The sequence below is a fragment of the Haliotis cracherodii genome, unplaced genomic scaffold (genome assembly GCF_022045235.1).
Source record: "Haliotis cracherodii isolate W230 unplaced genomic scaffold, xgHalCrac1.p SCAF_30, whole genome shotgun sequence".
In the NCBI taxonomy this organism is placed as follows: Eukaryota; Metazoa; Mollusca; class Gastropoda; order Lepetellida; family Haliotidae; genus Haliotis; species Haliotis cracherodii.
In genome coordinates, this window is record NW_027266287.1 from 3,907,473 (window position 1) to 3,923,309 (window position 15,837).

A 15,837-nucleotide genomic window follows, 5' to 3' on the forward strand; every position below is an offset into this window, starting at 1 on the left:
GAGGAGTGACAAACGTCTACAAAACAGATGTAGTGATTTCTTATTTTTATCCCTCTTCGTATGATTGCAGTGTATCACTGAATTACCATTTCCAAGTTTTTGCATGAAATCGACCTTAATGGGTTTTTTTTCAGGATATCTCGTGCCAACGAAATTGGACTTAAGTTCCATAAGTTTCGTTTCCTCGGCCATCACTGACAGAAAATGATTTTGAAACTAGTTTCATGCACCTGGCACCTGGCAGCAGTTATACCTCTTGCGACTGCCTGAACTGCTTCCGTTGTTTTGTCTGTTAATAAAAGAGCACACCTAATTTATGTTGTACAGCTCCAAATGTCCGTATGCTCTCTTGCTGCATTGACACAAAATCACAATTCATTCCTATTTCAGTTGTGAAGCATTGTTGCAATGTGGATCTCTGAAATGACTTACAAAGGCTTTTACCAACTGGTTCCACCACCGACGATAATAAATATGAGGATTGTCAAAGTAACTTAGTCACACAACACAACACTGAGGATTATCAAAGTAGCTTAGTCACACGTTGGTAACTCAGATGGAGACAAAAGAGCCTTCACCTCGCCATTTCCCCCTTCAGGTATCAAATCAATGGCTTTGCAACCATCTGAATCCTTTATATCTTTGTCAGCTCCTTTGTCAAGTAGTCGCTTAACAAACTTACTGGCATCATGATATGCTGCAATATGCAGGGGGGTCTTCCCTTCTGAATCTCTATGATTGATATTGGAAGTCCTGTCAATCAAAGTCATCATGTGGTCCTCGAAGAAGTGCCACAATCCTGAATCTAATGCAAGATGCAGAGGTGTTCTTCTATCACGACTGTTGTATAAGTCTGGATCTACGTTGGCCTTGAATAGGAACTTCACTACCTCGTCGTGAATGGAATTAGAATATCTCAGGAATACTGCATGTAGATAAGTGTTGCCATCATTGTCCCTGTCCCTTAAACTAAGACCCCTTTCTACAAGGAACTCCACCACTTCCAAACCTGTTGTCTGTACTGCTGGATAGAGTACCGTTCTGCCATCATGGTCCCTTGTATCAACAGGGACTTTCACAGTGTCTACCAGAAACTGTACCTTTTCCATTGCTTCACTGACCGAGAAGCAAGCGTAGTGAAGCAGCGACCACCCATCAACATCAACTGTAGGCTTAGCATGCATTTTATGCAGATATTTCACCATATCCACTTCCCCATATTCCGCTGCAACGTGAAATGCTGTGACACCACCCTCATCTGGCTGATCAACATTGCATCCTTTGCTGCATAAAAATTTAAGAATATTTAAGTTGTTGAAAAGGGCCGCTGTGTGTAGAGCTGATTTACCTTCTTCGTCTGTTGCATTTATGTCACATTTAGCAGCAACCAGCTTCTGAACTATGTCAAGACGGTTAGCACGCAATAAAACTGGTTGCGCATCTGATGCACTTTTGTTAACAAGAGCTCCGAATTCAAGAAGTACTGTTACGCATGGTAAGCTGTCCCAACCCACAGCTGAAAGAAGAGGTGTGCATCCCTGACCATCCTCCATGTTGACATCAGCACCTTTCTGTATCAGCATTTTCACAGTGTCCACGTTGCCCTGTTGTGATGCTTTAGTCAACGGGGTAAATACTCCAAATATCCTATTCAGTGTTTGACTGTGCGATGGAATGTCGCCAATGTTCGCACAAAGTTTATCAATAAAATTCAACAACAGCTGAATCTTCAGGCAGCTGTCTGTGGTTGATGCTGCAGACAAGCATATGCAGTCAGCAATATTGTCATAGATGCTCTCCGTAATGGTCATATGTTCCAAGAAGATGCGTACACACTCACCACCACCATTTTCACACGCTATCTGCAGACATTCCTTCATGTTATGGTTATCAACCTTATGGAATGTGCATTTGTCTATAACTATCTTCAGAGCTACTGGATACACATATCCTGCACATTTATGCACCAACTGAGCTACTTCCTCCATGTCTGGAAAGCGATTAAACAACAAGTGGAGTATTTCCTCAAGGCTCTGGCGTCTCTTCTCAATCCATTCCAAGTTGTGATACTCTGTGTTGTTTGTCAATTCTTTGAGCAAAGCAGAAAGACATCTGTAACAAAGGTCTTGGCTTCCATCCCCAGCCGTGTCTATGATTCTCTTGACCAAGTCCACATTGCCATTGAGAGATGCCAAGAGAACCATATCAAGTCTATCTTGGAAGCCCTCCCATCCTGTTGATATCAAATCCAGCAATCTCATCGATGTAGGTCCATCAATGCTTTGAGATGCTGAAAGTGCTCTAACGCATGGCTCATCCAGAACAGCCCCTCTGTCAAGTAGCATGTTAATTATGTCATTGTGGCTTTGGTAGACAGCACAAATAATAAATTCCTTCAAAACCTTTTCTGGGATATTTGCAGTTTTCAACAGAATGTACTTGGCCAAGGTGCTTTGCTTCATCGCCATATGAGAAAGGAGAAATCTATAAGTAAATAAGACATGAGGTTCAAGCATATTAGTTATGTCTGGGTAGTATGTGATACTTGAGGAAGTTGTTTTTCTTTTAACTATAGCTTCGCAAACATCTTGTTCCAATTTTGTCTCCAGATATGGTAGAAATTCTTTGTCGTGTAATGAAGGGTGATTGAGGATCTCACTACCATCTTCCGACAGAAGGATGTTTGTAATTCTGTCAGCAAGGATCTCGTAGTGTTCTTCTGACAAGCGAGTCACAACACCATCTTCTTCAGTCTCAGCACTTTGGGTCCTCACCAGCTCAACGAGCATCTGTGCAGGACAAATTTTGATGCACATTTCTGGGTCCTCATCAGCCAGGTCAAGAAAAACCGCATCATATATCGACTGGTGCTGGAATTCATAACCATTCTTTGTGTTAAGGAGATAGACGCCAGATAGAGTAACAGCTTTACTTGCTATTTGGCCATACCCCGGAGGAGCGGGAATATCACAGAATGTAGACAACTCTGCTACAAGGTCACTGAAGTTTCTGTCTTTCCTCGATTTCAAGAGTTTGTGCTCTAGAAACCCTTTTTGACTCATCACCAGTAATAACACAAAGTATCTCAATGGCTCACATTCCTTCAAACAGTCAAGACTTTCTTTCAGACAGGTTTGAGGGTTACGGAAGAAGCTGACTGCCTTTGATGCAGGCAGTTTGTCAGATGCAAAGAATGTACAGCATTGGGGAAAACCAAGAGATGTTTTCATTTCTGCAATTTCTGTCATCTCCTTTTCAGATAGCCTGATCTTCCTCCCAAAGTATTTCTCAAGGAGTTTCTGTTTCTCTGAAACCCTGAGCGAGAACTCGCCATCATCTAGAGTGACGCATTTGATCCGTTTGAATAGTTCGTGAGTCTTCATCTTCTTCTCACACTGGGCACTGATCTCTGGCCTCGAGGTTAAGACAAGGAAGATGTTGCCACTCTCTACTACGGCATTCATGATTTTCAGCACCTTACTCCAATCATCTACCTGGGATTGAAACAGGTTGGAGGAACCAAATATATCGTCAATTAGCACAACATATTTCCCTTTGGACTTACCCACTGGAATGTCTTTCCACTGTTGGGGAAAAGATAATAGCAAAGGTTTTCTTTCTGTCTCTTTTCCAACCTGTGACAAAAGACTGAGGGCAACCCTAGACTTCCCTGTACCGCTTCTTCCTTTGAGGAATACACATCCAGTGTTTTTCAAATGCCTCAAAGCTGACCTTTCTGCATAGGTTGATATGTGTTTGTCAGAATCTTCACGTTTTATCATCATTTCTGTAGAATCTGAAAAAAATAAAATCAAAGCAGATATTCAACAGCAATGAAAATACAACCAAGGAAGTATTAACACTTGTTCAGGATATATTGTGTCTGAATAGGGGTAAGGAGCGATAAGATGGCATTTGTGTTTCAGTTACCTTCAGTTAAATGTAGTAATATACTGAACAACAAAGGTTCCTGTGACATTGAATAAGATTTAATGCAAAGTTATGTTTTTTTATCAAATCTTAAACAATTTCGGTTTGCAACAGATAAAAGACTCATGTAAGTGTTAAAAAGGTTTAAGTTGCCATACTGACTTCAGAAAATGCGTGATTTCATAAAAAAACCATAAAGATGCCAAAATGTAATTTACAAATCAATAGCGTGTGTGTCCACCTCTAGTTGTGATGCAAGCAACGCATCGTCGTCTCATGGAATGGACCAGGCGTCGCACAAAGTCCTGTGGGATATCTGTCCATATCTGCTGGAGCATGTTTCGAAGTTCCTGGAGTGTCTGTGGAACACATGGTTGACGTTGAAGGCGCCGATCCATATCATCCCACATGTGCTCGATTGGTGAGATATCAGGGGAGTGAGCGGGCCAGGGGATGACATTCACGTTGTTTTGTTGAATAGGGTCCCGAACAAGTCGAGCAATATGAGGCCGGGCGTTGTCATGTTGAAAGGTAATGCCTGGGCCATGACGACACAAAAACAGGGCCGATGATCTCGTCGCGGGAGCGCTGTCCATTGAGATTTCCCTCTACCACTATCAAACGGGTCCTCTGTCTTGCTGTAATCCCACCCGATACCATGACGCTGCCGCCCCTGAACCGATCTTCTTCAATGACACAATGATTGAAGTAACGTTCACCTCGACGTCGGTACACTCGAATCCGTCCATCACTGTAGCTGAGGTAAAAACGAGACTCGTCAGTGAATAGAACTTGTCCCCACTGCATGGCCGTCCAGCGTAGACGTTGTCTGCACCACTGTGGACGTGCTTGACGGTGGTTTCCTGTCAAAATGGGACGTCTGGCGGGTCTTCTGGCGACAATCCCTGCACATCTGAGGCGAGTACGGTTTTTGAAGATATTCGTCGAAGGCCAGGGATGCTACTTGCAGTCACTGTTGCTGGCTGTAATCGATTTCGTAGGTGTGTTGTTCAAATCCAGTTGTCTTGTCGATTATTGGTTACGCGTGGCCTGCCACACCGAGGATGGTCTCTGACTGCATTCGTCTGTTGCCAACGTTGCCATAAACACCAAATGGTGTTTCTGTGGACGTTAAATTGTCTTGCAACATCAAATTGACTCGATCCTGCTTCAAGCATAGAAATAGCTCGCAGACGCTCATTTTCTGACAGGCGTGGCATTTCGTAATGTTGAATAATTGCGTAATTTTGTTGTTTTTCTGAGTGGTTGTTGTCAGCACGATGCTAAACAATGCATATGGAATCCCGTTAATGCACATGTTTTTATACCCATTCTTGGGTAGTGAACTGCATGGGTCTTGCAAAAAAAGTCAACTTGTGCATGGAATGCATGCTTTTCTGTAGCTGTTGCGTTTTTGTGTCTTGATTCCATACATGTACTACAATATTGAAAACCAAACTTTACTTGTTTGAAAAATACACTCAAATATTGGTGTCACAGGAACTTTTGTTGTTGAGTATACATGGCTGAACCTTATAAAGACAAGAATCAACTTTGCATGGGTTCAAATTCATGAAAGTCATCTGTGTCTATTATGATCTTTGGAGTGCATTTTGAAATTTTGTATAGCAGTTACATTTCGCTTTCGGTCTAATGACCTGATTTCGGGTCTATGAAAATACATCCACTCTGCACCAGGACATTAAAACTGAAAGACCTATGATTCCTCAGCAAGAAATTGCTTTTCACTTCTTGACCTATCTTCCGGGTATGGGTCACCTCGTTGTTGCAGCATTTCAAACCCGTTAGGCCTATGACTCATTCATCAATAAATGTTAGTCTCACTACCACTGCACACAAACTACTCATATCAACATCTTGATAACTCCAATCGGGATCTTGATTTTAGGAAGTAGAAGCTCTTAAGATGCCATTACTACAAATCTACAAAGTTTGGTGGAAAAGTAACTGCCAAGAAGTCTTTTCAAAATAGTGTAAACGGTGACCGAGTGCCACCGAGATTTGGTAGGGTTTGTCAGAAGAGGAAACCCTTTAACAACAACGCCCAATATTACAGCGGTGCCTTCTGATCCTCATATGTCAATAATAGATTGTGAAGCGGTCGATGTGAAGGTGAAATACCGATGCAACTTTTTAAGCATTCAGATGTCATTTCGTAACGTATACTTACCTATGATGTTCTGCAATGGATAGTTTGGTGTTTCTGGAATGAATAATTTAATCTGTTGTACTACGAGTTTTTCATTTCAAATATACGAGCCGTTTGTGAAACGTTTTTTGACGTTTACTGTGAGCCTTATTCAGTGTTTGGTAAAATCTTGATGGAAGTTTGTTTGGTCAGTTTTGACAGTCTATCATGCCTAACTGTATATGTGGAGGATATGTGGATACTATCGACAAAGATCGGTAGGAGCATGATTGATTTCTGAATTTACCATAGTTTGTTTCCTGCAATGTGACAGTCGAGTCCTTGATGTTGTATAGGTTCGGCCCGTCAGACAAAACCACCGGGGCCTCCACTTGTGTGTTGTTAGCTGGAAAGTAAGTATATCATAAGCATGTTGTTACACTATATCATTGCCGTTAGCATATCGCTAGTATGTTCCAATCATATTGTTAGCATCTCCTCTGCATGTTAACACCATATGTCATAACACATACCATTAGCTTGCCGTTAGTATACCTTTAGCATGTCGTTAGCATATTGTTAACATGTCAGTAGCACGTTCCTGGCATAGCATGTTGTCAGTATGTTGGTGGTATATGGTTAGCATGTTGACATGTCAGTGGCATGTTGATAGCTTGTCAATAGCATGTTGTTAACTTGTCAATAGCATGTTGTTAACTTGTCAATAGCATGTCGTTAACTTGTCAGTGGCATGTCGTTAACTTGTCAGTAGCATGTTGTTAACTTGTCAATAGCATGTTGTTAACTTGTCAGTAGCATGTCGTTAACTTGTCAGTAGCATGTTGTTAACTTGTCAGTAGAGTGTTGTTAGCTTGTCTTTCGCATGTCGTTAACTTGTCAGTAGCATGTCGTTAACTTGTCAGTAGCATGTCGTTAACGTGTCAGTAGCATGTCGTTAGCTTGTGAGAAGCATGTTGTTAACTTGTCAGTAGCATGTCGTTGACTTGTCAGTGGTATGTCGTTAGCTTGTGAGAAGCATGTTGATAGCTTGTCAGTAGCATGTCGTTAACTTGTCAGTAGCATGTCGTTAACTTGTCAGTAGCATGTTGTTAACTTGTCAGTGGCATGTTGTTGGCTTGTCAATAGCATGTTGTTAACTTGTCAATAGCATGTTGTTAACTTGTCAGTAGGATGTTGTTAACTTGTCAGTGGTATGTTGTTAGCTTGTCAGTGGTATGTCGTTAGCCTGTCAGTACCATGTTGTTAACTTGTCAGTAGCATGTCGTTAACTTGTCAATAGCATGTTGTTAGCTTGTCAGTAGCATGTTGTTAACTTGTCAATACCATGTTGTTGACATGTCAGTGGCATGTTGATAGCTTGTCAATAGCATGTTGTTAGCTTGTCAATAGCATGTTGTTAACTTGTCAATAACATGTTGTTAGCTTGTGAGTAGCATGTTGTTAGCTTGTCAGTAGCATGTTGTTAGCTTGTCAGTAGCATGTCGTTAGCTCGTCAGTAGCATGTTGTTAGCTTGTCAGTGGTATGTTGTTAGCTTGTCATTTGCATGATGCTAGTATGTTATAATCATATTGTAAGAAGGTCAATAGAAAGTCGCTGGCATATCGTTTGCATGTTGTAACTCTGTCGTTGGTGTGTTACAGTATAAGAATGTCGTTGGTTGCACGCTCTTGATATTCCTTCAGCATGTCGTAAGCTTATTGTTAGTATGTCAGTAGAGGTGTGGTGAGGTGAAATGGGGTTTGGCGTTTAAGATTATTGCAGTTATATTGGACGTCAATAGTGTGTGTGTGTGTGTGTGTGTGTGTGTGTGTGTGTGTGTGTGTGTGTGTGTGTGTGTGTTATTGTACTAGGCCAGACTAAGGACGGTTTTATCGTGGTAGCTGACTGAGATACCTTGTCGCAGTTACATCGCGGAGACCCTTCTGTGACACAATGCACTGAACAGAGCCAACCCGTGTCTTATCCCTTAATGTCCTAGAGTCAGACAGGGCAACAACAGGTATCATCTTTTTTGGGGCATCACTAGGCTGTGGGATCGAACCACCAACCTTCCGCCCTCTGGGCAGACGCTCTTTTGATGTCTTGATATCGATTTAACTGAATTTGTATTTGCATGTCAACGTGACCGGAAGTTCAAAGTCAGTAAATCTATATTTCTGAATGTTCATTACGTCCACATGTCAATAGGGCTAGATATCTATGCATGTATAGATGGCAGTTTGTCCACATGCTAGCATGTCTCAACGCCAGTGCGTCTAAATATTGGTATGTATAAATTTAAGTATGACGGAAGGTCAGTATGTCCTTGTATGAACATACCTTAACGCTTATCGGATCGCCCACACACATTCCAAAATGGACAAATACAAAAGGACAAATGCACATTTCAAGAATAGCTTTACGCTGACCTGAATCCACCCTCATCCTCTTGATAACTCCACATCCCGATGTACTCTCAACGACCTCCATGGCCTGTCTGCCCTGTCAACAGTTCACCTGCGTCAGGCTACCTGCTACAGGAGGTAAGGGGCACAGTTTTAACAAAACATGCGGGGCATCTATTGTTTGTTTTCCCAGGTGCAATAGCAATAGCATGATTCCGGGCCCGGCTAAATTGAGGATCGGGTGGTAACGATGAGTGGCTTGGTTGATTGTTTGTCATCGTAACCTGACTGCATGCAGGTGGACCGATGTGGATCGATGTCCATGCTTAGTGGAGTCATATCCCTGGAATCCGTGACCACTTTGTTTCTACCTGTTTTATGATGGATTTGTTTAAGTGACATGTTTGACCCCCTGGAAAGTGACGGCTAACTCTACCAGAACACAAAATTCAAAATGGCCGTCGACGCCATTTTGAATAGCATGAAATAGTATATCTCTGGAAGAATATCAGCCACAGACACATATAAGGTGTCCAATTCCGCTAATTTGAACATGATAAATCCATTGGGATCGTTAGTTTTTACATTAGAAGCAATTCTGACATTGAATTCCAAGATGGCCGCCGGCTGCCATCTTGAAAAACAGAACATATCATATCTCGAATACTAGATGGGCTACATGAACAAATGAGGTGTCTTATCTAACTAATTTTAACATGATAAAACTATTGGAATGGTTAATTTTATCCTTGGGATCATATTTATCTCAATATTCAAAATGGTCACCAACAATGTAAGGATATAAGGTATACAAAAGAAACGCATATGCGATAATTTTGTAGGGTTATATCTTGGAAACTATATGGATTTATCATGATCAAATTAGTGGAATTAGACACCTCATATGTGCTATCAACCACACGTTTGTCTTGCCCATATCCATATATTTTCAGGACGCCAGAACAAGGCTAGTTGATATGTGCTATTTAAAACAAAAGTGGCCCAGTCGTCTAAGGCGCCGCAATTTGCTGTTCAGAGCGGCGTCCCATGGGCACACCAGAAAGCTATGATCGTGGGTTCGAATACTGCTTCGCCCTGATTATATTTCTTGATTAATCAGCACCATACCCGTTTTCCATGCTGGCAAACAGTGATATGTCCGGGACACTGTTCAGCCGCCCCCGTGGTCTAGCGGTAGAGAGTCCGCCCGGAGAGCGGAAGATACGGGGTTCGATCCCCGGCCACGTCAAAAGAAGTTAAAAGATAGTACTTGTTGTTACCCTGCCTGGCGCTTGACATTAAGGGGCTAAAACAAGGACTGGTCGGCTCGGAGTCAGTATACTGTGTCTGAGGGAGGTATTCATGTTGCGGCATAGTATCTCCGGCTAGCACTATAAATCGACATCAGTCCGGACTGATACAAGCAGCCAAACACACACACACGTGCATGCACGTCGCTTTAAAAGTACAATAAGCTTGGACGCAACGTTAAACCCCATATCACCTCACTCACACACCCACTCACTCACTCACACACTCACCCACACACTCACCCAATGATATATCTGTTTCGGCAGCCGATCGAGACGTTTAGAATTTATTAGTTACCAAAGGACACACACACAGAGATGTAGTACCTAGAAGTTGACAAATAACATGCCCGATTCCAATGACAGTTTTCCACATTTCTATAATTTATCTCCGACATCATACTGTTATACATCTTCCCGAGGCAAGTGAGTTTACTGACTATAGAAGTCCAGTTTCCACCCTTGCCGAACTAGGCTGGTATTATGGAGTTACATTTTGGCTGGACTGACGACACTATGCATAGTCCAATCAAATCGCGCACCGCCGAAATCGAAATCCGGTTCGTAAAGTGTCATGCAGATTTCGGTCGACTGCAAGATTTGCAAAGCATGTGCACCGCTAACTCGTTGTCAACAGATATTTTCTAAATCTTTTCCTGTTTTTAAACAAGGTGCTCACCTGATTTGATGCACTTCGCGATGTAAGACTCGTTTTATCACAATATAGATCTTGATTATCGATAAGATCGTCTTGACTGGGCGCCACCATTTTGTTTGAAGCAAATGCAAGTGATACGAGAGGTTGAATCTGATTGGTCAATAGGAGAGGCATACAAAGGACATAACTCGTAATAGCCACTGGTGGCGCTACGATCGAGCCCAGGAATTCCAGCCTAGTTCGGCAAGGGTGGAAACTGGACTCTTAAAGCCAGTTCACTCTCTTGCCTAGGGAAGATGACTGTTATACTACGTAAGGGGCAACTGACGAGATCGGGTGGTCAGGCTCGCTGACGTGGTTGATGCATGCCATCGATCCCAATCGACAAACAAACAAAGAAAAGTGTTATAGTGTAGTTTTCTTTTATCAACTATTTTTATCCTTTCTTTTGTGATCCAAGATTAGACAAGGAATGCTAAATTATGATTTCCTGGACCATTTCGTTTCTTTGACAAGACTGGAACAATTTGTATTTACGTCATATACGTGTGTGGAAAATAATCCAGTTGCAACGCGAGTCTTGATCGATCTGCGCCCAAAGCGGTGTTGTTATGCTGCAGTGTTTTTTTAACACTTTGTCTAATGCACGCAGTCGCTTTCAAAATGTCAGCCGGTGCATAGATAGCAAATAAACGAGGCAATCGAAACGTAACATTAGAAGCATATATTGCGTGACTGTAACATTGTAAGTTATATGAGCTTCTGTGCCAAGTGTGGGTTGTGGTGATTGGGAGATTTCTGACGAAGATCGTGTGAGAGGTTTATCTTCAAGTAAAGCAGATTTGGGTATATTTGAATAGATGTACAATCGATATGAATCTAATATATACTCTTTAAAAATGTAGGGGTGAACTTCAAAGTTCAAAATTTGTAAGAGATATTAGTTTCTAGTAATAGCTGTATGGCTATTATAAACGAGTTGGGAACGGTAGTAATGTGTGACAATAAATGTTATGACCACCAACGACCTTGAAGGACGATAGGTCATCTGAAAGTTCATCTGTTCTGGGCATAACAAAACTGTCCATCCTGTAGATTGGAAAAAAAATGTCTTTCACAAATGTGACATAAGTTATAAATTTGTGTACGGTATCATAAAGAGGTTGCCACTCCGTTTAACGTCATATGTTGTTATGAGGTACCAATGTTATGAGTCCCCTTTGCAGTATATGATATTAGAAATTGGGGGTTGAAGATGTGGAGGAGAGTCGTGAGGAGGAGGTTAAGGGGAGACGTTTAGGGGGTGAGGCGTGAGGAGGAGGTTAAGGGGAGACGTTTAGGGGGTGAGGCGTGAGGAGAAGATTAAGGGGAGACGTTTAGAGGGTGAGGCTTGAGGAGAAGGTTAAGGGGAGACGTTTAGGGGTTGAGGCGTGAGGAGGAGGTTAAGGGGGGACGTTTAGGGGTTGAGGCGTGAGGAGAAGGTTAAGGGGAAACGTTTAGGAGGAGAGGCGTGAGGAGGAGGTTAAGGGGAGACGTTGAGGGGGCGAGGCGTGAGGAGGAGGTAAGGGGAGACGTTTAGGGGGTGAGGCGTGAGGAGGAGGTTAAGGGAAGGCGTTTAGGGGGTGAGGCGTGAGGGGGAGGTTAAGGGGAGACGTTTAGGGGGTGAGGCGTGAGGAGGGGGTTAAGGGGAGACGTTTAGGGGGTGAGGCGTGAGAAGGAGGTTAAGGGAAGACGTTTAGGGGGTGAGGCGTGAGGGGGAGGTTAAGGGGAGACGTTTAGGGGGTGAGGCGTGAGGAGGAGGTTAAGGGGAGACGTTTAGGGGGTGAGGCGTGAGGAGGAGGTTAAGGGGAAACGTTTAGGGGTTGAGGCGTGAGGAGGAGGTTAAGGGGAGACGTTTAGGGGGTGAGGCGTGAGGAGGAGTTAAGGGTAGACGTTTAGGGGTTGAGGCGTGAGGAGGAGGTTAAGGGGAGACGTTTAGGGTTTGAGGCGTGAGGAGGAGGTTAAGGGGAGACGTTTAGGGGTTGAGGCGTGAGGAGGAGGTTAAGGGGAGACGTTTAGGGGTGAGGCGTGAGGAGGAGGAGAGGCGTAAGAAGAAGGAGGAGATACGTTAGGGGGAAGCATGAGGGGGAGTTTGAGGGGAGCCGTGAGGAGGAGAAGGCGTAGGAATTAGTTTAAGGGGAGACGTGAGGGAGTTTGTAAGGTTTGCTGAGCTAAGAAATGAGGTGTTGCGGGTTGTTACTGATTCCACTATAAACGTTAGCTTTAATTCAATAACCTCTAGCCCTCTCCACCCTGCTATACCGACAATAAGACATCGGGGCGGAAATCATAGGACACAATAAGTCATATGTATTTCATTAAAAAGTAATTTAATTTAGTGCTTGTTTGCTGCTTAACGCCGCACTTAGCAATATTCCAGCTATATGACGGCGGTCTGTGAATAATAAAGTCTGGACCAGAAAACACAGGGATTGACATCATGAGCACCGATCTACGTAAATGGGATACGATGGCATGCATCAACAAAGCCTGCGAGCCTGACCACCCAGCCCCGTCAGTCGCCTCTTACAACAAGCATTGTTTCTCAATTCTCACCAGGATCTTCACGGGTTGATATAAATTTTTATAACAAAACATTTCAGATGGACAGTTTTTGTGAGGCTGTGCTGAACAACCTGACGAAGCGGGCTGCTTTTCACTTGTTCATCAATACAAGGTATCTTTAATCAATAACCCCTAACCTTCCTGTCCCTGTTATACCGATAAATTGCCACTTGGGCAGATAAATTAGTTTATCTGGGTAATAATGTCAACAAAATGTCTTGAATAACCACGTTTCCAAATACGTTGAATCATCGTTATTTGTCAAGTCGAGGAAGTGAAGAGTATTTTAAGGTCAGTGAAACTCGTATAAACGTCTTGTTTTTATTTGTTTTTACAAAACAAACAAGTATCACAGTGCTACGTATAGTTAGTATAGTTATCATATACCTAATAAATTATATAAGGCATTTTGCAAGTGCGATAGAGCCAGGATATAGAGACAGTCATTTATCGTCCAAAACTGGCTCCCACAGGGCTCGCTTTGGTGAGATCAAGCGATATCTACATTGTAGATATCGCTGCAATGAATTAGCATAACAATGCTTTGCAGACCAAAGGGGATCTCTATATCACATGTGTGCAATAACAAGACCCGTATCCAAACCCTGGCGTGCTGATATGGCTTGTCAATGCATGGGCGATCGATATCAGCCGGCGTGGTAAGCAATTGGAGTTACGTCCCTTAGTGCGCCGTCTGCTCGGCTTGCTTTACGTCACAATGTCTTCCAAACGAAGTGAAAATGTGTAGCATTCACTTGCAAATAGAATTATGGAACAAGATGGTATATATTTGACAAATTTAAAAAGGAAACGGACACGGAGGTGTTGACAACAAAAGGAGACGCTACGTAATAGCGACAGCGACATGAAACTTTTCAAAAACTATTTGGTCTCAGTCGGCGAAAGGCGCGACCCGGCACTTTTCGGAAAAAACATGGAATTTATGGATGTTTATGATAGATTTATTTTACGATTTGGTGTTATTGTATATGATAATAAGGTCATTATATGGTAGTTTTGCCAACCCCAAACCAACTCTGGGCCCTAATATCAGTCCTCTAGCCGGTCCACGGGTAGATATGCGGTCTCTGGTTGATAAGGTTATGACATGAAAACTGTCAGAGACGGTCTGTAACGATTGGTTGAAAAAGATCACGTGACTAAGGCCTGGATGGGATCGTCGCCATGTTGTAACAAAAAAAGAACTAAGGAGACACGAAATAATAGTTGGTTGAATGGAACCAACCCTCTTCCTTATTGAATGTCAAATCGAAGCCACGCATTGATTTCCAACTTCCGTAAGTCAAAATAAGTTGGGGCAAGTGAGATGAGAATGGGTTTAGATAATTTGGCGCCATTTTGTAGTCACAAACTAAAACAAAAACTTTATGTTTTATTTGTGCTATTTTATTTTGTTTGAAACCAGCCTAGGAATTCCAGCCTAGTTCGGCAAGGGTGGAAACTGGACTTTTAAAGTCAGTTAACTCTCTTGCCTCAGGAAGATGAAATGAGACCTGAGTCAAGGTAGATTGCATGAAGCGTTCATAAAATGGCGGATAGGAAATTTATTGAATTGGAGAAAATCGAAGATGTGAGGGACTGCGTTTTTACACCACGCCAAAGACTTTCTTGAAATGAATGTTATTTATCGCCGCAGTCAGTAATGTACCTTTTTTTCACGCCTTTTCACTTTTTAAGTAATATGGATGGCTGCGTCTCTAAATTGATGGCTTAACTCTAACGAAGGTTTAATGTCGAATTTCCGAAGGGAAAATATTTTATTCTTCCTATTTCTAACTCAATCTATTTCCTTTCAAAAAACTCCTTTATTCCCATTTGAATCTGATGATCGTGATATCGCGTGGACCCACTTGCACAAAGCGATCTTAGTGCTAAGATGATCTTAACTCCCATACTTTAACATAGGCTTACAAAAGTCGTAGCGCTAAGATCGCTTTGTGCAAGTGGGCCCATGTCTTACATACACACACTCAAATATTTGGAATATTTCTGACTGTGGCGTAAAACAATATTCACCGACTCCCCCCCCTCACTCACTCAGCATTTGAGAAGTGTCACCTACGTGATATTTAATACTCTCACAGATCAAATAATTCCCGTTTATATTTACCATATTCAGATGCAGAGTGTTATATATCTATAGCGTGACATTTGTTTTAAACCTTGGAGCACGGTATGGGCGCAGTTTTAACAAAACGAGCGTGGCAACCACGTTGCTGATTATTTATCATTGCGCACTTGTACAAACAAGGGTCAAATCAAATGCAAGTCTATATTTAGGATAAAACCCGTCCGAGGATTTTTATGATATTTAAAACCCGCGTCCGCGGGAAAAGGGTTTCACTTTAGGAACAAAGAAATGCATTTGTTGCATTTGAGGTGAAAAGAGACCAAATTATATTTTAAAAACATTATTTAAACTAGAGCTTTGCTGTAAGAATTAGAATTCGAAAAGTTTTTTGAAATATATTATTTCTTCATGTTTTCGTTCACGTAAATGCGTTTTGTAAAACTAATTTCAAATGAAGTGAAATATTCCTAACAAAATATTGTTTTACCGAGAGCAATATTTAGTACTAGGTACTTTTGTGCTTTCAGTATGATATCCACAAATAGCAAAATATAAATGTGATATGTTATTATTGTTATTGTTGTTATATAATCTAGTGTTTCTATTCCCAACATGGGTGCAATGTGTACATCGTATTTCAGGTGTCCCCAGCCCTGATGGTGCTGGAATACTTCACAATCATCATCAT

The 15,837-nt window shown here is 42.1% G+C and overlaps 1 protein-coding gene across 1 annotated transcript; it reads right to left on the bottom strand.

Annotated features, from left to right (window-relative positions):
• Positions 1-519: 519 nt before the first annotated feature.
• On the bottom strand, positions 520-8,570 carry LOC139476900 (serine/threonine-protein phosphatase 6 regulatory ankyrin repeat subunit C-like). Its single transcript, XM_071259456.1, has 4 exons — positions 8,510-8,570; positions 6,387-6,485; positions 6,122-6,154; positions 520-3,796 (listed from the first exon to the last, which is right to left on the bottom strand). The coding sequence occupies exons 1-4, from the start codon at positions 8,568-8,570 to the stop codon at positions 534-536; spliced, it is 3,456 nt and encodes a 1,151-aa protein (XP_071115557.1). The 3' UTR covers positions 520-533.
• Between the last annotated feature and the right edge of the window lie 7,267 nt (positions 8,571-15,837).